Source organism: Apodemus sylvaticus, chromosome 11, assembly GCF_947179515.1.
Source record: "Apodemus sylvaticus chromosome 11, mApoSyl1.1, whole genome shotgun sequence".
NCBI lineage: Eukaryota > Metazoa > Chordata > Mammalia > Rodentia > Muridae > Apodemus > Apodemus sylvaticus.
Window position 1 is genome coordinate 76293803 of NC_067482.1, and position 23239 is coordinate 76317041.

The 23239-nt window shown below is 41.9% G+C and overlaps 2 protein-coding genes across 6 annotated transcripts in view; both read right to left on the reverse strand.

Moving 5' to 3' along the window:
• The window catches only part of Htt (huntingtin), a 144407-nt gene extending 143226 nt beyond the window's left edge, over positions 1-1181 (reverse strand). For both annotated transcript variants that reach the window (XM_052199621.1, XM_052199620.1), the window contains exon 1: positions 799-1181. In XM_052199621.1, coding sequence (XP_052055581.1) covers positions 799-1007 — 209 coding nt within the window. In that variant the 5' untranslated portion in view covers positions 1008-1181. The remainder of the gene's footprint in view (positions 1-798) is intronic.
• A 4822-nt stretch (positions 1182-6003) lies between these two features.
• The window catches only part of Grk4 (G protein-coupled receptor kinase 4), a 77364-nt gene continuing 60128 nt past the window's right edge, over positions 6004-23239 (reverse strand). For all 4 annotated transcript variants that reach the window (XM_052198107.1, XM_052198106.1, XM_052198105.1 and 1 more), the window contains 5 exons: positions 17163-17371; positions 13552-13689; positions 10668-10805; positions 10053-10187; positions 6004-7598 (listed from right to left, as the gene is read on the reverse strand). In XM_052198107.1, the coding sequence (XP_052054067.1) occupies positions 7548-7598; positions 10053-10187; positions 10668-10805; positions 13552-13689; positions 17163-17371 (671 nt within the window). In that variant the 3' untranslated portion in view covers positions 6004-7547. The remainder of the gene's footprint in view (positions 7599-10052; positions 10188-10667; positions 10806-13551; positions 13690-17162; positions 17372-23239) is intronic.

The following is a 23239-nucleotide window of genomic DNA, read 5'->3' on the forward strand; positions in this document are numbered from 1 at the left end:
ACACTAGTAAAATTCATTTCCCGGTGTAAACTGCACACCACCAATGTATCCGTTTTACATAGAACAGAAAATAGATAGGCAATAAGTATCAGTCGACTCTTTCATATATATGCACACATGTTTTATTAATAACCACACCTAAGTAACTCACCATGTAGTTGACAAATACAACTCATCCAACTGCCTGCAGACACACAGACGCACACCTCTCTGGTGATGCTTAAGACCTTGTTAACTACACTGCACCACGAACTAAATGAAACGCCAGGAGAGTACGAAGTGCCTCAAGTCAGAGGCTGCTTCAAGTGCCGCTTGGAAAAAGAATATCCCATTGGATGCGTTCACACTCCCCCGCCCTCATCACTCCCGCCGAGACCTCCTAAAAGCATTATGTCATCCACTCTCCGCACATCTCTCACTCTGTCCTGCATCCCAGCTCCCAGAACAGATGAGGAGGTACCCCAAGAGACCTCTGCCTCTCCAAGTTCTCTTCATAACAGTCATGTGCGCCACCGCCCCAGTTTCTCCCGAAGAGAGAAACAAGTTCCCTAACTTTGCAAACTGGGAACGGCGAAGGCACTGGAGTCGGGACGGCCCTCAGCGAGTCCCTTGCTGGCCTGACCAGGCTCTGTCTCCTCTGAGGAAGGCCAAAGACCCTGAAAGGCAAAGACCGGGAAGGCCTGGCCTCAGGGAGGTACGGCGACCCTCTGGACAGGGGACCGCGTTGGCCATGCCCAGCACGCAGGCCAGGAGCGCGGGGCGCGGGCCCCGGGCGGGAGCTGCGGCGCCCGGACTCACGGTCGGTGCAGCGGTTCCTCGGCCGGACCTGGCAGCGGCGGTGGCGGCGGAGGCTGCCCCTGAGGCGGCGGCTGAGGGGGTTGAGGAGGCGGCGGCGGCGGTGGCGGCGGCGCCTGCGGTGGAGGCTGCTGCTGCTGCTGCTGCTGTTGCTGTTGCTGGAACGACTTGAGCGACTCGAAAGCCTTCATCAGCTTTTCTAGGGTTGCCATGACGGTCTCCTGCCCGACCGGACAGACCCTGAAGGCTTGGAGCCTTCTCGCACTTTGCGGCGCCACTTAGCAGCAAGGCAATGAATGGGGCTCTGCGCGGTAGGCAGAAGCGGAACCAAAGCACCCAGCCATCTTGGGCCCGTCCCGGCAACCCTCGCGGCGAGTCCGTCCCGTGACGTCATGCCGGCGGAGGCGAGGCCACGCCAGACCCGCCGAATTGACAGGCGGATGTGTCGTTGTCTTTCCCAGTGTCTGGACGAGGGCCTACCTGGCCCCCGTTAGTTTAAGACTCTCCGCCCTGCCGACGCGGCCCCGCCCCTTCCCAGCAAAAGCTGGCCCCTCTTAGTGGAGAGGGCGGAACAAGAAGATAAGGTGGGCGGGGCGGGCTGCTAGACGAGGGGCGGAGCCGAGCCGAGTGTAGGCTTTAGGGCCGCTGCCCTGCACCAGCGGTAGAAAAAGAGATGAAGAAGTGGGCAGAGTTGGAGACACCGGAAGGAAGAAAAGGTTATAAAGGGGAAGGACAGCAAAGAAATTTCCCTGCATAAAGCCACCCTACACCGGGAGTTACCGGGAAGGTGGTTGTGGAGCTGGGAACCCGAAACCCAAAGAGGCTCTCTCTTCCACAAGCCAGGCGGTTGCCTGAGTTTCAGTCCTGAGCTCAGCGCGCCAGGAGCTCCCTGCAATTAGAAGGAAACCAAAGTGACCCGTATTCAGGACCAAAGAACCCTCATGATCCGTTGACTCCGAGGCACCAGAAGGGTCTGCAGTAGAGAAGGCTAAGAAAGGGTTTTAGGTAGGCGGCGGCAGTTGCTGTACAAAGAAAAGCTGTGGTTCGATCAACTTTGGCCCGTCACTCTACAGTGAGACTGCTCTGGCCATTAGTCAGGACCTACAAGGGGTCTCATTGCCACCAGCGCTGAGTTCCTTGTATCTAGAGTCTCCATCTCCCAAAAGTGAGCAATTAAAGCAGGAAGCTGAAAATTGTGTGGATAAGCCCAGGCTGCACCTGCAGTCTGCCCAGCAAAAAGTGTTGGCTTTCAGCCGGGCATGGTGGTGCATGCCTTTAATCACAGCACTTGTAGAATGCTTTGAGTAGCATGCACAAAGCTCTGGGTTCAATCCCTGCACTTTATAAAACTAGGAATGGTACTCATGCAGCACTCGGCAGGTAGGAGATTTTCCTTGGTTTTCATTGTGAATTCAAGTCAGCATGGACTATATCAGAACTTGTCTCAAAAGGGAAAGGAAGAAAAGCCAAGTAGTGGTAGAGCATACCTTTACTCTCAGCAGTCAGAAGGCAGAGGCAGGTGATCTCTGAGTTCTAGGCTAACCTGTTCTACAAAGTGAGTTCCTGGACAGTGAGAGCTACACAGAAACCCTGTCTCAAAAAACAAAACCGTGCTGGCTTCAGGAAAATCTGTCTGGAGATGATCCATGCAGTGAGAAACCTGATGAAGCTTCAGGCTACCCATAAGACTCAAATGCCCTAGTCCATGACCATAAGGCACTCCATTTTCTCAAAATGGTCACGTGTACAGAAACCAAAACTGTTACTATAGGGTTATAAGCCACCCCTGTTACTTGGAAGGACAGCAGAGAAACAGCCTTTAGATTCTATGTCCCTCCTGTTACTAATGCCACTATTGGTGCACAGAGCCAGTGCTTGCTCTCACATGAGGCAGCCTCTAACAGCTGACCAGGGCTGGTAGTTGCTAGTAGGTAGCCTTGGAAGAAGGCCCAGTGAGCCCCACCTCTTAGCATTCTCTAAGTTATGACTTCCCTGCTCCCAAGTATGGGTAGCTAGTAACTGACTTCTAACTAATACAAGGCAAAGATGTCACACTGTTAGGTTACAAATATAACTTCAGTCTGGCCAACTACCAACTTCTCAGCTTATATACACTGATGAAGAACAATTGGTAAGACTTAACAAAGAACTACCCATGGCCAACTGTCAGGACTGATACTGGTGGTCCATCAGCCCACATATGAAGTAAACCTTGCCAATACCACTAAAGCTCTAAAGTGACTCTTTTGAAGCCAAGCTTTCAGAGAAGGCACTGGTACCTAATTGCTCACTGTGAGAAGTGGTAACAGAGGACCTATGTGAGCTGGGCCCAGATTCTGGAACCACAGAAACTGGATAGTTATAAATATATTTTGCTAGGTGACTATATGCTGGCAATTTGTTTGGCAACAACAGGTATATTAGCTGGCTTACACTGCTGTATCAGGGTACCACTGCCTGGGAGCTATCAATAGTTGTTTATATTCTCAAAGTCCTTCAAACTAAAAATACAAAATCAAGGTGTTGGTAGAGCATCTTCCACTTGAGGCCTCACATCATCCTCCCTCTGTGTCTGTGTCCTAAGTTTTGTGAAAACATAAGTAACTGAATTAAGATCTAGTAGCTTCATTTCTGATAAAGACGTCCAGGACTTAGTGGTGCATGCCTGTAATCACGGCAGTAGTGAGGCTGAGATGGGAGGATTTAAAGTTCAAGGGCAGCTTTAGCTACCTAGTGAGCTCCAAGCCAGCCTGGCTACCCAGACAGACCCATCAGAAAGAGAAAGAAACAAGGCTGCCATCTTCTCTCCAAACACAGACCAGTCTGATATCCTAAGGAGTTTGTGTTTCAGTATATAAATTAGTAGGTGAAAACAGATACAATACAATAAAACCAAATTGCATTCTAGCAGTTACTCTGACCTGACCTTATTCAGAAATACAACCTGGATTTGTTTGTTTTGTTTTAAAATCTGGGCAATTTGCCATTTAGCTAAGATACCTCAGGTAACTATAAACACCTGACTAAGTAAGTCCTGGCCAGTGAGATATAAGCAAAAGTAGTATTACAAAGGAAAGGGTGCATCTACTTTCTTCCTGGTGCTTATAATGAGAACATGTTGCTTGGCAGTACAGCAGCCATTTTAGGTCAGTGTAAAACTCACATCCTGGGATGATGGAGCTAGAAGGAGCTAGAGCTATTGTTCTAGCTGCCTGCTCATTTCTGGATTTCTTTCTCTTGTGACAGAGCAAAACATTCCCATTTTGTCTAAGTCCTAGTTGTACTATTAGATACATCTACACTAAATTTTAACAAATTCTGGGGAATCAATGTGTCACTGAAACCACCATATGGCAATATAAGTCTAGCCTTTCCAGGAAGAAAGACATCTGCCTAGAACGCCATACAAGCCTGACAGAGTGTCTGATGAGAAAGCCTTGTAAAAAGAGCTGTCAAGCTAGATGTAAGGTGAACGATATTAATCTTAACCCTTGAGAGAGAGAGGTAGGCAGATCTCTGTGACTTTGAGGCCAGCTGGACTGCATAGAGAGACTATGTCTCGAAATTTAACTGGGACTGGAGAGATGGTTCAGCCATTAAGAACACTGACTGCCCTAGCCAGAGCAATTAGACAACAAAAGGACGTTAAAGGAATACAAATTAGAAGGGAAGAAGCCAAAGTATCATTATTTGCAGATGATATGATCATATACTTAAGCGACCCCAAAAATTCCACCAGAGAACTCCTAAAGCTGATAAACAACTTCAGCAAAGTGGCAGGATATAAAATTAACTCACCCAAATCAGTAGCCTTCCTCTACTTAAGTGATAAACAGGCTGAGAAAGAAATTAGGGAAATGACACCCTTCACAATAGTCACAAATATATTACATACCTTGGTGTAACCAAGCAAGTGAAAGATTTGTATGACAAGAACTTCAAGACTCTGAAGAAAGAAATCGTAGAAGATCTAAGAAGATGGAAGGCTCTCCCATGCTCATGGATTGGAAGGATTAATATAGTAAAAATGGTCATCTTGCCCAAAGCAGTCTACAGATTCAATGCAATCCCCATCAAAATTCCAAATTAATTCTTCATAGAGCTAGAAAAAGCAATCTGCAAATTCATTTGGAATAACAAAAAACCCAGGAAAGCAAAAACTATTCTCCAAAACATAAGATCTACTGGAGGAATCACCATCCCTGACCTCAAGTTGTACTATAGAGCAATAGTAATAAAAAAAAATACATGGTATTGGTACAGTGACAGGCAGGTAGATCAGTGGAATAAAATTGAAGACCCAGAAATGAACCCACACACCTATAGTCACTTGATCTTTGACAAAGGAGCTAAAACCATCCAGTGGGAAAAGGCAGCATCTTCAACAAATGGTGCTGGTTCAACTGGAGGTCAGCATGCAGAAGAATGCAAATTGATCCATTCTTATCTCCCTGTACAAAACTCAAGTACAAGTGGATTAAAGACTTCCACATCAAACCAGATACACTGAATATAATAGAAGACAAAGTATAGGAAAGTCTCAAGACCTAGGCAGAGGGGAAGAGTTCCTGAACAGAACACCAATGGCTTATCCTCTAAGAATCGTCAAATAGGACCTCATAAAATTGCAAAGTTTCTGTAAGGCAAAGGACACTGTCAATAGGCAAAATGACAACAGACTGGGAAAAGATCTTTACCAATCTCACATCTGATAGAGGGCTAATATCCAATATAGACAAAGAACTCAAGAAGGGACACTCCAGAAAAATAAATAACCCTATTAAAAGTTGGGGAGCATTGCTAAACAGAGAATTCTCGACTGAGGAAACTCGAATGGCTGACAAGCACCTAAAGAAATATTCAACATCTTTAGTCATCAAGGAAATGCAAATCAAAACAACCCTGAGATTCTACCTCACACCAGTCAGAATGACTAAGATCAAAAACTTAGGTGACAGCTGATGCTGGCGAGGATGTGGAAGAAGAGGAACACTCTTCCATTGCTGGTGAGATTGTAAGCTGGTACAACCACTCTGTAAATCAGTTTGGTGGTTTCTCAGAAAACTGGACATAGTACTACAGAAGGACCTGGCTATACTACTCCTGGGCATATACCCAGAAGATTCTCCAACATGTAATAAGGACACATGCTCCACTATGTTCATAGCAGCCTTATTTTTTTTAAGAAAAGATTGATTTATTTATATAAGTACATTGTAACTGTCTTCAGACACTTTTTCTTCTCTCTCCAGCCCTGCTCCATCTGACCCAAAGATTTATTTATTTATTATATGTAAGTACACTGTAGCTGTCTTCAGACACTCCACAAGAGGGCATCAGATCTCATTAGGATGGTTGTGAGCCACCATGTTGTTGCTGGTATTTGAACTCAGGACCTTCAGAAGAGTAGTCAGTGTTCGTAACCGCTGAGCCACCTCTCCAGTCCAAACAGCCTTCTTTATAATAGTCAGAAGCTGGAAACAACCCAGATGTCCCTCAACAGAGGAATGGATACAAACAATGTGGTACATTTACACAATGGAATACTACTCAGCTATTAAAAACAATGACTTCATGAAATTCCCAGGCAAATGGATGGAACTGAAAATATCATCTGAGTGAGGTAACTCAAGTCACAAAAGAACACACACTGTATGTACTCATGAATAAGTGGATTATTAGCCCAAAAGTTCAGAATACCCAAGATTCAATTCACAGACCATATGAAGCCTAAGAAGGAAAACCAAAATGTGGATTCTTCATTGCTTCTTAAGAAGGGTGAACAAATTACTCGCAGGAGGAAATATGGAGACAAAGTGTGGAGCAGAGACTGAAGGAAAGGCCATCTAGAGACTCCCCCACATGGGAATCCATCCCATATACAGCCACCAAACCTGGACGCTATTGTGGGTTCCGGGAAGTGCTTGCTGGCTTGAGCCTGATATGGCTGTCTCCTGAGAGGCTCTGCCACAGCCTGACAAATTCAGAGGTGATGATCACAGCCAACCATTGGGCTGAGCATGGGGTCCCCGATGGAGGAGTTGGAGAAGGGACTAAAGGAGCTGTGGGGGTTTGCTGTCCCCCACAAAGGGACAACAGGGTCAACAGGCCAGAACCCCTGGAGCTCCCGGGGTCTGGCCTGTTGACCACCAACCAAACCCATGGCGCTGGCTGTATATGTGGCACAGGATGGCCTTGTTGGACATCAGTGGGTGGCAAGTCCTTTGGGCCCGAGGGTGTTCGATGCCCCAGTGTAGGGGAATGCCATGATGGGAAGACAGGAGTAGGTGGGTGGGGGAGCACCCTCATAGAAGTAGGGGGAGGGGGGATGGGATAGGGAGTTTCCAAAGGGGAGACCTGGAAAGGGGAAAACATTTGAAATGTAAATAAAGAAAAAATCCAATAAAAATAAAAGGAGCACTCATAATTCAGCAAAGAACATAAGTTGAAGGAAAACTGAACAGGGTTCTGAAAAGCATTGGGACAGATATATAGAAAAGACTTTGAAAACTGCTCAAATGTACATCTACGCTTGGGAGTTTCAGGGCACATAGTGGTATTCTCAAGGTTCTTCTTTAATCCAGCTTCAGTAAAAAGACAATACAAATATTAATGTAAAAAATACATGAAAACACATTATAAACAGTGTTACAGACTGTTTATTACAATTTATGGAAAGGACAAGACACTTAATATGTGAAAGATTCCTTCTTAACACCAGGGTCTTGCTTTGTGGTCTGCACAGTGAATGATCAGTGTTCTGGTGGCTCCCTCTCCTCACTGGGGACAAGGTTCAGGCAGCCCTGCAATAAACAGCACAATGGCCAGCCTCAGCTATGTCTCTATTGCCAAGATGGCATTGCTTGCTTGAGTAGCCATGAATTCTATAAGCATGGATTCAACCAACCCCCCCAAAAAAAGTCAAAAAAAATTTTAAGTCAAATGACAATAAATCGTATAAGTTCAAAAGCATGCTATGATAACTATTTGTATATGGTATTGTGTATTTATGCAATCTAGAGGTAATTTAAAGTAATCAGAAATTCTGTGGCTTGTTGGCTTGTATGTTAATACTGCCCATTTATAAAAGAGACTTGAGCACTCTTACATTTTGGCATCTTGAAACCAATCTCCAAAGATACCTAGGAACAAATGATATGTTTTCAAAACTAGGAGGATACTAATTATGAGGCCAACAAAAACTTTAAATATACTTTTTTTATTTACTTCAAGAAATGGAATTCTAAATGTATTCCCAGCTACTCAGGAAACAGAGCCAAGATCTTAAATGTTAAGACTAGCACTGTCAACTTAGTGAACCCATTTAAAAAACATTTTTAAAATAAAAGGTGGGGAGTGTGGGTGTGTAGCTCATTGTTACAGTACTTATCAGGTATACAAATGTCCTAACTTCTATCCCTGTACTGTTAAAAATAACATTTAAAGGCACACGCTTAATTTACATGCAGAGGTCCTGCCTCATGATGAGTTTTGCTGCTTCATTACTGTTGCATGCTAAATCAAATTCAATAGTTTAGTGAGTGCAGAATATAAATGAGACTCGTTGGCTCCTTCACCAACAGGGAGCATGGTAAGAAGGTGCTTCGTACAGTACAACTCTATTCTGTTAGTGGTAAGATCTTCATACAGTACAACTCTGTTCTGTTAGTGGTAAGATCTTCATACAGTACAACTCTGTTCTGTTAGTGCTAAGATCTTCGTACAGTACAACTCTATTCTGTTAGTGGTAAGATCTTCATACAGTACAACTCTATTCTGTTAGTGGTAAGATCTTCATACAGTACAACTCTATTCTGTTAGTGGTAAGATCTTCGTACAGTACAACTCTATTCTGTTAGTGGTAAGATCTTCATACAGTACAACTCTGTTCTGTTAGTGGTAAGATCTTCGTACAGTACAACTCTATTCTGTTAGTGGTAAGATCTTCATACAGTATAACTCTATTCTGTTAGTGGTAAGATCTTCATACAGTACAACTCTATTCTGTTAGTGGGAAGATCTTCGTACAGTACAACTCTATTCTGTTAGTGGTAAGATCTTCGTACAGTACAACTCTATTCTGTTAGTGATAAGATCTTCAGTGGGTGCCCTTATGGGCTCTGAGTAAGGAGGAACACCCAATAGGACTTAACTGTGTGCAGAAATAGACTCATTTGGTCATAACAATATCACTTTGGGATATTTTTAACTACTGAAGACTTGTTTCTCTGTATTGAAAAAAAATACAAATTAGGATGCTATTAAAAAATCTTAGTAAATTCGTCAAGAAATGATAGGTACAAGAAAAAAAGAAAAAGGAAAAAAGAAAGATTTGAAAGGTTAAAAAGGAAACCAAGGCACTCATAGGACCTTTTGCTTGGTGAAGTTATTTCCTAACCTTATCAAGTGTGTTGCCACTTACTTTTAATCCCAGCACTCAGGAGGCTGAGGTAGGAGGACAGGGACTTCCCTGGCTATAGAGCAAAAGTAATGTTACTATAGAAACTCTCTCTAAACAATTTCCACTTTTAGAAGGGAACCTACTTTTCCTGGGTACTTGGACATGAGAGAGCAGCAGTGGGAATCTGAACACGGAGAACTAAGCAAGCATTGTTTATGCTGACCTTTAAGCAAAGTCAAAATGCTTTGTCACTAATAATGGAAGCAGCTTCAGTGCTAAGAGTCACTGCTTTGTGGATCAGAACAACCTCTCCACCAACAGCAAGCAGCATGGCGAAGACTCTTCTGGGCAAGCTAGAAATAGAATTGTGTTGCTTTTAAACTATATAAAACCAGTGTGTGTGTGGTGTATTGTGTGTCCATTCTTCTGTCTTTGTGGGTCTGTCTCCTTCTCCTCTTCCTCCTCTTCTTCTCTTCTTCACTTCTGATAAGGACTCACTATGTAGTGAGCGGGCCTCAAACTTACAGTAATTCTTTTACCTTTAATCCTAGCATTCAGGAGGCAGAGGCAAGTGGATCTCTGAGCTAAAGGCCAGCCTGGTCTGTAAAATGAGTTCCAGGACAGCCAAGGCTACACAGAGAAACCCTGTCTTGGAGCCCCTGCCCCCCAGTGGTATTTTCCTTAGAAAATATGTTCCTTTTGATCCATATACATACATATTGGGAGGGGAATGTAAATATACATATGCGCACCCCTGCTTCTCAGAACCCAAGCCCTTGCTTCTACTATGCAAATGTTCTACCCTAAACAACAGCCCCAGCCACAACAGTTTACTTTTGCAAAAGATTTTTTTTACCGCTCTTCTGAAGAGTCTATGGAATAAGTTTCTCTTTGGTCTGAGAATGGAGGAACACATCTTGTATTTTTCAAGTGATGACAAATCTTCATCTTCATGTTCATTGAGGTCCTTGAAACATCCAGATTCAATCATCTGTATGCATAGAAGACAGGACAAAGCATCTCTGGAGACACTATAAGAGGTTCTATGATCTCCTAGTGTTATCAGGTCTCACCTGACCTCAATGTGGGGAACCTTATAACTCCCAGACCTTCTCTGGTTCCATGTTCCTAGACTCCTAGTTTCTGACCCCTCAGAATAAATAAAGTGGCCTCTTGTTCATCTTTCTTGAAGTGTACCTCCCAAAAAGCTAATTCTAGCTAGCCCTGCTTATAGAGCAGCACTCCAGGTGGCAAGCAGTTCCCAAGATCACCTTTTGCTCACCTCCTGTAACTAGGACCAGAGTGGCTGCCATGCCTCTGGCATGGTCTTGGCTTACCTGTGATCTTGTCCTCATAGTCAAGTCCTTTACATAAATTTACTTTGCACATACATGTACACACACACACACACACACACACACACACCATTGTTAAAACTAGCATAAACCTATTCTGCAAGAAAGAGTAATACCTCATTCTGCCAGGGGATGGTGACAGACCCCGTGGCAAATTGGGTGTAGAAGGTCTCATCATTGGTGTCCAGGTTGACTCCTTTCACCACAGAGAACTGCCCAATATCCAAGATATCCTTACAATAAATGGCCTGAGGCTGGGAACCAAGAACAGAGAGAGGCATCAGCCCAGGAGACACCTTGAATATTCTTTTCTTGTTTTGTTTGGTTATGTTTTTCTTCTGGAATTTTGAGACAGATAGGCAGAGATAGGCAGCCTAGGCTGTCCTTGAACTCACAATCTGGCTACCTTAACCATCCCCAGTATGGTATCTAGCTTATAAGGCTGTTTTGAATTTTCATATGCTGAGGATTAGACATAGGACCTGCATATGTTGAGCAAGCACCCTACCACTTAACTACATTCCCAATCCTAAAGCAACTCTGAGCTCCCCTAATTTAAAAGAAGAAGTCCACACATACTCCTCCCTACCTGTTCATTGCCAAAGCCCTCTTTTCAAAGTAATTTTCTAATTTACACCATGCATATTCCATGACACAGCAGTTCCTGTGTCACTTTTCTCTAGGAACTTTTTAAAAACTATTTATGTATGTGACTACACTGTCACTTTCTTCAGACACACCAGAAGAGAGCATCAGATGGTGGTGAGCCATCATGTAGTTGCTGGAAATTGAACTCAGGACCTCTGGAAAAGCAGTCACTGCTTTTAACTACTAAGCCATCTCTCCAACCCTCTTGGGGGAACTTTTAGTGTCACAGATCCTGTTGTGTCTTTGTTCCAGTCCTCCATACACATGTGTTCATATACACCTTATAAGGTTCTCTTTCCTTCTTTGCAGCAAAAAAATAGATTGCAAAGACTAAAGCTATAGAAGGGTGGTGTGGTTACTTCTATGGGAGACACAGAGAGCTGTGAACAGGCATAGAGACCACTGGCTATGGGTTCCCCTAGTTTTTACCCTGCTTCAGGTAATATAATACCAGCATCAATCTGGCTGGTTTTGTGTGTCAACTAGACACAAACTGGAGTTATCACAGAAAAAGGAGATTCAATTGAGGAAATGCCTCCATGAGATCCAGCTGTAGGGTATTTTCTCAATTAGTGATAAGGGGTTGGAAGGCCCATTGTGGTTGGTGCCATCCCTGGGCTGATAGTCTTGGGTTCTATAAGAAAGCAAGCTGAACAAGCCAGGGGAAGCAAGCCAGTAAACAACATCCCTCCATGGCCTCTGTATCAGCTCCAGCTTCCTGACCTGCTTGAGTTCCGGTCCTGACTTCCATTGGTGATGAACAGCAATGTGGACGTGTAAGCCGAATAAACCCTTTCCTCCCCAACTTGCTTCTTGGTCATGATGTTCATGCAGGAATAGAAACCCTAAGTCAGCATTCTACCTGCAAAGTACCTTCTTAGCATTTGGATGAAAAGTAGAAGCAACATTCTTGCTAGCAGTTTCTCCTCTAGGATGAGGGCCCAGGCTTGCAGCCTCCACCTTGGCACTGTTCTTATCAGCAAAGTGTCCAGAGTTGGCTAAAGTGCCTCCAAATGAGGTAATTTGTTTAAGACATGGACACAGAGTCTAGGATGGCAGTGTGTCCCCCCTCTCTCCTGAGAAACCAACTCAGCCTGTTTTCCCTGCATTTCACCCAAGCAGCCCCATCTCCACACCTGACAGCCACATAAAGTCCACAGTACGCATGCAACACTTTCCCAGATGGCCAGTCAGTTTGTCTTCCTGCATGCCTCTCCAAGCAGAGGCACTCTCTTACTTATTTACCTGTCTCCCGCTTTGCCTTCAGCCTGGAGCTATGCTGGAGAGAGGGCACATGCCCTCAATATGCCAACTAGAAATCAGTTCCACAAAAGTAGTTACCACTAGACAAATATTATGGACATTAAGAAAGCACATCAATTCTAAAGAAGTCTCAATAAAAATATATTAACATAGATCTATCTTAATTCCATCCTACAAGGAAAACTTCTCATCTTCCCATTTTTAGAATGTGTCTATAGCAGACTACTAAGGGTAGAGTCCAGTTATCTTCACTTAATCATCTTTTCATCAGTGGTTCACTTATTAGATGTTATATTTACTAATATATTTATTATATCCTATATTATGTACCAAGCACAGACAAGTGCCAGGCCATGTGCTTTTGGAGTCATGACATTTTTATGCCAATAGCTTAATCATGACAAAGCAGATATTGCCAGCTCAAGTCTCAACAGCGTGTGAGAAGTAGTGAGGGCTGCACATTCCAGACTTTAAAGCACAGTCCAGTATAAGGAATGAGCATGTGGATGGAGGTAAAATCAGCACTGAGGTCATAACAGGAACACTGGCACACAGAGGGCCTTAAAAGACATACCAAGGAGGTCTGAAATGGCACTGAGAATTGGGAGAAAGACAGGGAGTTCGGCTACTTTAGCGGTGATAGACTGCACACACCAGGCCTGGAAGCCAGAGAACTAAGGGTCTGCCTGAGGATAAAGGAGTGGTAGGATGGAGGAGAAGGAGGAGGGAGGGAGGGAGTGAGGGAGCACAGGAAAAGAAGAGAGGGAAAAGAAGGAAGAAGAAAAAGAGGAAGAAGAGGGAGAAGGGAAGAAATAGGAGGGAGGAAGAAGGGGGAAAGGAAGGAGGAAGAAAGGAGGAGGAAGGAAGAGGAAGAAGTAGGAGGAGGAGGAGAAGGAAAGAAAGAAAGAAAGAAAGAAAGAAAGAAAGAAAGAAAGAAAGAAAGAAAGAAAGAAAGAAAGAAAGAAAGAAAGAAAGAAAGGAAAGAAGCACAAATAACAGACTCAGATTTCATAGAGCAGAACCCATCTGTATCAAGTGTATTTTAACCAAAGACTGTTATGCTGGGTAAACACTGGGTAACATACTTACATCAGGAATGAAAGGTGGATCTAACATATTTGCTTCCAGCCTGCTGAAGTTAATATCCTTGAATATTGGGTGCTGCTTTACAGCAGAGGCTCCATCACCCTGGCAGCCCAGCCGTTTACTTGGATCCTTGATGAGTAACTACACAAGAGAGAGACAATCAACTGAAGCTATTAGGATAAAAATGTAATCAACACTGTCTTCTTTAACAACCCAGGTGGTGGTGGTGGCACCTGGTCTTCCAGGACAGTTAGGGATACACAGAGAAACTCTACCTTGAAAAGCCAAAAACAAAACAAAACAAAACAAATCACCAAAACAAAACAAAAATTCCCAACATCCAAAGTAGTATGGGTGGCAGAAAGGACATATATCCAAGTTAACCACTGTAGCTCCTAAGTATCAAGCACACTGTGCAAATTCAGACTTAACTAAGTAGATTATGGTTTCACAGAGTAAAACTCAAGTCTTGCCTTTACTAATCAAGAGATGGAAACTTGAAGAGCATGCCTCCTGGTGACCCCTTTAATCTCAGCACTTGGGCAAAGGCAGGTGGACCTCTTGAAGACCACCTGATTGATCCACATAGTGAGCTCCAGGCCAGTCAGAGCTATATAGCACCTGTCTCAAGGGAAATATGCCATGTGAGTAAGTCAACCCTCAAGTAAAAATGTTATAAAAATTATGAGATAATTACTTAGGAAATTGAGTTGTAAATTCAGAACCTTTCTTTCTTTCTTTCTTTCTTTCTTTCTTTCTTTTTTTTGGGGGGGTTTGTTTTTGTTTTTTTGTTTTGTTTTGTTTTTTGGTTTTGTTTTTTGTTTTTTCAAGACAGGGTTTCTCTATGTGGTCCTGGATGTCCTGGAACTCACTCTGTAGACCAGTCTGGCCTCAACTCAGAAATCCGCCTGCCTCTGCCCTCCCAAGTGCTGGGATTACAGGCATATACCACCATACCTGGATAGGACCATTATTTCAATGCTGTTGAATTTATAAAAAGAAATCAGAGTACTAAGGACCCCCAAGTCAAAAATTGAGCAAGCCTCCTTCTATAAACTGTCTATATTTAACTCTCTGTCTCTCTCCTGTCTCTAACATCATCTCTACTCCCCCCCAACTTTTGGTTTTATTTATGTATTTGTGTGAGTGTGGGTACATGCTACAGTGCGTGTGTGGAGATCAGGGATCAATTTTCTGAATCAGGAGTTCATTCTTGCATGCCATCTTTTTAAGGCAACAACTACTGCTGTGTTGTATGTTCCAGGCTAGCTGGCCTCATAAACTTCCAGATTCTAACCCTAGGAGTACAGGGATTACAGATCTGTGCCACCACATCTGGCTTTTGGTATACATTCTAGAGATAAAAGGTAGGTTATCGGACTTATGCGACAAGTATTTTAACCTACTGAATAATCTCCTGGGCCACTGAGTTTTTTCAAGACAGGGTCTAGTAGCCTAGGCTGATCTTGAAATCTTCATATGCATATCTGTACCTCCAGACTGCTGAGATTAGAGCCATGTGCTACTACACACCCAAAAATCTCTTTCAAACATTTTTTTGGGGTGGGGGGGAGGTAGGATAAGTCAGGATTTCACAATGTAGTTCTAGCTATCCTGGAACTTGCTCTGTAGATCTAGATGCCCATGAACTCACAGAGATCTGCCTGCCTCTTTCTCCCAAGGATTTGGATCAAAGGTGTGTGCCACCACTGCCTGACTAAAAGTATTCTTTACATATTTATAACTGTCACAAACTCAAATATGCCTTTCTTCATACTTACTATCAATCAAAAAAGATTGGCCCAAGTTCTTGTCCCCTCTCCACAAGTGGGCAAGTTACCCATGTATATACTAAGATGCTTTCCTACAATCCATTTGTGGGGAAACTTAACCCCTTGTTTAAGAGCCAGTTGGTTCTCTTCACAGTAGTTACTGAGCATGATGGTTGATTTCAGCTGTTAAATGGGCACAATCTAGAATCACTGGGAAAGGGAGGCTTTAAAAAAAACATTTTTTAAGATTTATTTATTTTATGTATATACAAGTATACTGTCACTGTCTTCGGACACACCAGAAAAGGGCATTAGATCCAATTACAGATGGTTGTGAGCCACCATGTGGTTGCTGGGAATTAACTGATGACCTTCAGAAGAGCGGCCAGTGCTCTTAACCACTAAGCCATCTCTTCAGCCCTTAAGATTTATTTATTTCATATATGTGAGTACACTGTTGCTGTCTTCAGACACACCAAAATAAGGCATTGGATCCCATTACAGATGGATGTGAGCCACCATGTGGTTACTGGGAATTGAACTCAGGACCTCTTAAAGAGCAGTCAGTGCTCTTAACCACTGAGCCATCTCTCCAGCTGGAAAGGGAGTCTTAAAGAGACTTGCCCAGATGAGGTTTACTTGTGGGCATTTATTAATTTTTAATTTTTAACTCTCATACATTATGACCCCACCCAAAAAAGAGAGCAGGCCTTCCAGGGTTATCAGACAAACATAGCATAACAAATTATATTATTATATTACTAGGCATAAACCCTCCTATCAAGGCTGGATGAGGCAAACCAGTAGGAGAAAAAGGGAATTCTTGTGAGGGGTTTCTTTTTTTTGTTTTGTTTTGTTTTTTTGTTTTTGTTTTTTGGAGACAGGGTTTCTCTGTATAGCTTTGGCTGTCCTGGAACTCACTCTGTAGACCAGGATGGCCTTGAACTCAGAAATCCGCCTGCCTCTGCCTCCCAGAGTGCTGGGATTACAGGCATGCGCCACCACCGCCTGGCATGAGGGGTTTCTTAACTGAGTTAACCAACTCAATAAACCCTTATTGAAAGAGAATTTGTAAAAATTCATCAAAGGACAGCAAAAGAAAAAAATGCCTATAGGCACCGTTTTAAGGTAAGCAAGTGACAAATTTTAGTGTACAGGCAGCCAGCAGGTGGTGAGAAAAGAACGCAGCCCTAAGGGCAGATGGCACCCAATTGCTACTGGCTTGTTCTATGATTGTATGTTAGGACCTGCTCTCTGGCATCACGTGTCTCATGGATGGTGAAGGTGCTAATACAATAATCTAATATGTAAGGTAGGTGTCAATCTGGCCCATGCTGCCCTTGGAGTTAAATTATCTGTAATGATTTAAAGAAAATTAATTTGGCAGAGGCAATCTTCCCATTTTAAAACATAATAGAATTAAATGTTTTATATTTAATTTCACATAAAATGAGTCAATGAACCAGACAGAGCAGCTGTTTTGTGAAAACAGAGTAATTTTGGCCATATTCTTCCTTTCAATAACAGCACTACAGAAGGGGAGTCATGAATTTTCCCCGGGCTTTGCATAGTCATGTCCCAAGTTTGGCCTGAGAACTTTGATGGACTCTGCTTGTCTGCCTAAGATGGAATTCTAGACAAGAGCACCAGGAAAGTGGTTGGTTACTGAGAGGCCTGGCTGAGTTCACCTCAGCCAGGTCTTGGTGTTGAATGAGGACTTTTAAGTTGGGAAGGGGTGGCTATCCTGCTTCTGAAGACTGCCTTCCTACTTGACTACTGCCTTCTGATCCAAAGAGATGAAGTGAATTAAACATTTCCCTGCCTCCGTGGAACCTGACCCACCATTCTGCAGATGGACTTGGCATCCTCTGAAAACCTCTCCGAGTACTCCTCAGTTTCATTCTTCACTCTTCTTTCCATTTCCTCCCGGTTGAGTTTTTCTTTATATTTTTTGAAAGGAGAATGTCCCGCAATCATTTCATATATCAGACAGCCAAGTCCCCACCAATCAGGACTAAATGTATACTTTTCATGATTGAGAATTTCTGGAGCTACATAACAAATATAGGAAATTTTAAATTAAATTTTGATTTTAAATATTTTCATAATTAATTCCAAGTAATACATTAATTTAATATTTGTTCCAATATGATCTAACAACCTTAAAAACATGCTAAGTTTAAAAAACATCACAGCCAGGCATGTGATGCATGCTTCTAATCCCAGTACTGGGGAGCCAGAGGCAGGTGGATGTCTGCTGAGTTTGAGGCCAGATCAATCAATAGAGTTAGTTCCAGGGCATGTGAGGCTACGCAAAGAAACTCTTATCTTGACCTACCCACCCACCAAAATAAAGAAAATAATAAAGAGCCAAAGATCATATGATTATACTTATATGGATCATATGATTATATAAAATATGCAGAATATACAAATTCAGAGAGACTGAAAATAAATTCATGGTTGAAAGTCCTGGGAATAGAAGTGATAAATAGGAAGTAGTTGCTAACAGGTCATTAAAACATGAAGTGAAGAACATTCTGAAATTAGATAGAGTAATGGGAATTGTGTTGATGGATTCACAGCTTTGTAAATGGACTAATATCCACTGAATGATATACTTCAGATAGTTGGGTCCTTTGATGTGGAAAGGATAATTGAAGCTGTGTCTGTATATCTATACTAAATAAACTTGTTTGATACAGGGTGGATAAAATGGTACTGGAGAGAAAGCTTGCCTCTTGGGGTGTTCCCATCACTCAAATGTTCCCATGGGTGCATCAAGTGCAGTGTCATCTGTTCCCAAGTCAGAAGAAACCCCAGAAACCTACAAGGGGAGAAATGTCAGGCTCTGAAAGACCCACCATACCCTTCATCTTTAGAATAATATGAATTTGATTAATTTCCCAGAGATCAGATGGGTAAAGCTTGTATGCCCACATGCATGAACACTAGCTACATGAGGAGACTTGTGGCCTTACCTGACTGCCACACAACCACATAAACTCAGGACTCTCTATAGACACCACTCCTCGTTTATAGAAAGAGCACGGCAGAAGTCTGGAGGTGTTGGCACATGCCTTTAATCCCCGCACTAGGAAGGCAGAGGCAGATCTCTGAGTTTGAGGCCAGTCTGATCCACATAGTGCATTCCAATACAGGCAGGGCTAGGCAGAAAAACCCTGGCTCAAAAAACAAGACAAGAAAGGAAGGAAGGAAGGAAGGAAGGAAGGAAGGAAGGAAGGAAGGAAGGAAGGAAGGAAGGAAGGAACGGGAAAGAAAGGGAAGGAGGAATGGAGGACAGGAGAAAAGGAGGGAGGAGGAAAGAAAGAAGAGGGCTACAGACTAAGAGATTCCTCAGTCCCTGTATCACTGGTTATCAACCTTTGGGTCTCAGCCCTAGTACAGTTGAAATACTCTTCCACATGGGTCACCTAAGACCATCAGAAAACATGTATATTTACTTTGTGATTCATCACAGTAGCAAAATTATAGTCGTGAAGTAGCAAAAAAAAAAAAAAAAAATTTATGGTTGAGGGTCACCACAACATGAGGAACTGTATTAAAGGGTAGCCAGCATTAGGAAGGTTGAGAACCACTACTCTAGATCCTCAACACCATTTACTAAGAGACTGGGTTAAATTTTAACATTAGGATGACATTTGAAAGTAACGGCATTCATGTTAGGACACAGAGTTGTCATTCTAACTCATAGGCTAAGCACTCATGGGCTCAAAGGTTGTTGCACAGGCAACTCAGATGTTGGGATATTTTTCTAGCCTCTGTTTCCCCAATTATTTTGTAAACAATTTGTAAATTAAAGTATCTTAATTTGGAGAACTAAAGGACTACACATTTTTTATAGTTCCAACTGTAGTTTTACCTATGGTTCAGATTTCTCTGTTAAAATGTAGCTATATTATAGCTGCTTTAAAAAGATGTCCCAACTCTCTGTCCCCCCAGGCCCAATACCCCAATCTTAATCCCAGCTCTGCAGCCTCCCTCCCATGTGGGTCCCATAGATCTTCCCCTTTAACCTCCCTACCCCTACTTATTTCTTTGTCCCAGCCCCAAACCCCAGAAGACACCCCCTGGCACCCGAAGGCCACTCCTGCCAGGGAAACAAGTAGGTTGACAGTGGATGCACACTTCTCCTGCTCCTCCTACTCCAATCCCTGCCCCACCCCAGGCTCAGCCCCAACTCTGTAGCAGAAAACCTACTGCAATCTCCCTTTCTTCTCTGGCTCTACACAAAACAGATTACAAACATCTCCTCCAGCCTTATTTCTCCCAACTTATCTCATTATCCTAGCCTCTAACCCCAGCAGGCATACACTGGGAACAAACCGGCTGAGTAGGCCAGGGAAACAGATGAAGAAAAAATTTCCTACCAGGCAGTACACAGTTACTATACTCTCCTAAAGTCCAGGGAAGAAGAAACCAAAGAAAAACACCCATCCAGAAGAGACCAAAACAGATATCATCATCAAGACCTATAGTCATCTTAATCTCAGACACCTAGGTTTCAGTATAAAAATGCACTCAATAACAGCCAGGCCAATATGTCTCAACTGAAGCCCAGGAACCCTACTACTGCAACATAGCTGATGCCTCCCCAAAAATGACCTTAAAATCAACGATGAAGATGATGCAATCCTTACAGAGTAAATGGATAAATCCCTTAAAGAAAGCCAAGAAAAAAGTTAAAGAAAATACATAAAACTGTTCAAGGCCTGAAAATGAGAATAAAGAAAACAAAACTGGGGGAATTCCAGAAATAAAAAGTTTAGGAATTCAAATAGGAACTACAGGGCAAGCTTCACCAAGAGAATATGAGAGATAGAAGAGAGAATTTCATGTGTTAAAGATATGATAGAAGAAATAGATACATCAATTAAAGAAATGTTAACTGGACACAAAACATCTATGAAATCTGGGAAGCTGTGAAAAGAGCAAATTTAAGGATACCAAGAATAGAAGGGGAAGAAACCCAATTCAAAGGCCCAGAAAATATTTTCAACAAAATCATAGAAGAAAAAAATTCTAACCTAAAGAAAGAGATGCCTATAAAGGTACAAAAACATACAGAACACCAAATAGATTGGGCATGAAAAGAAAGTTCTCTGACCATATAATAATCAAAATACTAAACATACAGAGAAAAAGGAAAAGGAAAAGGCCAAGTAACAAAGGCATATCTATTAAGATTACATTTGCTTTCTCAAAGGAGACCCTAAAAGCCAGAAAAAGAAGTACTGCAGTCTCTGAGACCACAGATGCCAGACCAGACTACTATACCCAGCAAAACTCTCAATCAACATGGATGGAGAAAATAAGATATTCCATCATAGCTGGGCAGCGATGGCACACACCTTTAAATCTTAGCCCTTGGGAGGCACAGGCAGGCGGATTTCTGAATTCAAGGCCAGCTTGGTCTACAGAGTAAATTTCAGGACAGCCAGGGCTATACAAAGAAACCCTGTCTCAAATAAACAAACAAACAAAAAAGATATTCCATGATAAACACAAATTTTAACAATATTTATCTACAAATGCAGTCCTACAGAGGGTGATAGAAGGAAAACTCAGCCACAACCATCAAAACAAAGGAACTAAATAATCCCAGACCACTAAAATTCAAGGAAGGGAAACACATGTGTACACATGTGTATACACATACACCAAAACCACCTTCATTACCACCTCATTTGATATCTCTCAATATCAAGGATCTTAAATCCCCCAGTAAAAAAGAATACAGACTAGGCTGGAGAGGTGTCTCAGTGGTTAAGAGCACCAACTGCTCTTCCAATGGTCCTGAGTTCAAATTCCAGCAACCACATGGTGGCTCACAACCATCCGTAATGAGATCTGATGCCTTCTACCGAAGTGTCTGAAGACAGTTATAGTGTACTTACATGTAATAAATAATCTTTTTTTAAAAAAGGCAAAAAAAAAAAAAAAGAACACAGACTAACAGAATGAATGGGAAAACAGGACCCATTCTTTTACTGCACCCACGAAAAACACCTCAACATCAAAGACAGGCATAAGAGTAAAGGACTAGAAAAATATATTCCAACCAAATGGACCTAAGAAACAGCTTGTGTAGCCATTTTAATATCTAACAAAACAGACTTTAAACCAAAACTAATCAAAAGAGATTGGGAAGGACACTTAGTATTCATCAAAGAAAAAAAATCCACCAAGATGACATTTCAATTCTTAATACAAAGGGTACCCACTTTTGTAATAGAAATACTACTTAAATCATATATTGGTCATCACATACTAACAGTGGGAAATTTTAGTACCACACTCTTAGCAATTGATAGGTCATCTACAAAAAAACTAAACAGAGAAATGCTGGAGCTAAAAGACATTATAGACCAAATAGGCCTAACAGATATTTACAGAACATTTTACCCAAACACAAAAGAATATATCTTCCTCTCTGGACCTCATGGAACTTTCTCCAAAATTGGCTACATACTTGGACACAAAAAAAGTCTCAACAAACACAAAAAAAAATGAAAATAACTTCCTGCATCCTATCAGGCCATTATAGATTAACGATGGACATCAATAACTGAAAAAATAGAAAGCTTACAAACTCACAGAAACTGAACAATTCTCTACTGAATGAAAAATGAATCAAGACAGAAATAAAGAAATGAAAGACTTTCTAGATTTGAATGAAAATGAATACATATCATACCCAAGCTTATAGGACACAATAAAAGTAGTTCTAAGAAGAAAGTTCATAGACCTAAGTACCTACAGTAAACAAACAAACAAAAAAACTGGAGAGGGCCAGGAGCATGCCTTTAGTCCCAGCACTTGGGAGGCAGAGGCAGGCAGATGTCTGAGTTCGAGGCTAGCCTGGTCTACAGAGTGAGTTCCAGGACAGCCAGGACTACACAGAGAAACCCTGTCTCGGGGGAAAAAAAAAAACTGGAGAGGTCTAATACTAGTAACTTAATAGCACATCTGAAAGCTCTAGAAGAGTGGTTTTCAATCTGTGTGTCTATATCCTGTATATCAGATATTTATCAGTCATAACAGCAAAACTGCAGTTTATAAAGTAGGAACAAAATAATTTTATGGTTAGGGGGGTCCCTACAACATGAACTGTATTAAAGGGTAGAAACATTAGATAGGTTAAGAACCACTGCTCTAGAACAAAAAGAAATTACAACCAAAAGGAATAGGTAGCTGAAATTGATAAAATAGAAACAAAAAATATATAAAGAATTAATAAAACAAACAATTTGTTCATTGAATCAATAAGACTGACAAACCTTTATCCAATTTAACTAAAAGGAGAGAGAATTCAAATTAACAAAATCAGAAAAGAGTGTCATAACAACAGACACCAAGGAAATCAAAAAAACTATACAAACATACTTTAAAGGCATATACTCTACAAAATTGGAAAAATCTAAAAGAAAGAGATAATTTTCTCGATAGGCACGACTTACCTAAGTTAAATCAAGATCAGATAAACCATTTAAAACAGACCTATAACACCATAGTGAAATAGAAGCAGTCGTTAAAAATTTCCCACTCCCAAAAAAGCCCAAGGCCTGATGGTTTTAGTACAGACTTCTACTAGACTTTCAAAAACATTTAACAATACTCCTGAAATTATTCCACAAAATAGAAACAGAAGGAACATTGTCCAATTCATTCTATGAACTTCAGTTACCCTGATACTCAAACTACACAAAGACCCAACAACAACAAAAAAATAACAGAACAATTTTCCTTATGAACATAAATGCAAAAATATAGACTCTAAGAAGACATAGAAAAACATAATACACCATAATCAAGTAGGTTCCATCCCAAAGATGCAGAGACGGTTCAATATATGAAAGTCAATAAATATAATCCACTATCTAAACAAACCAAAACTA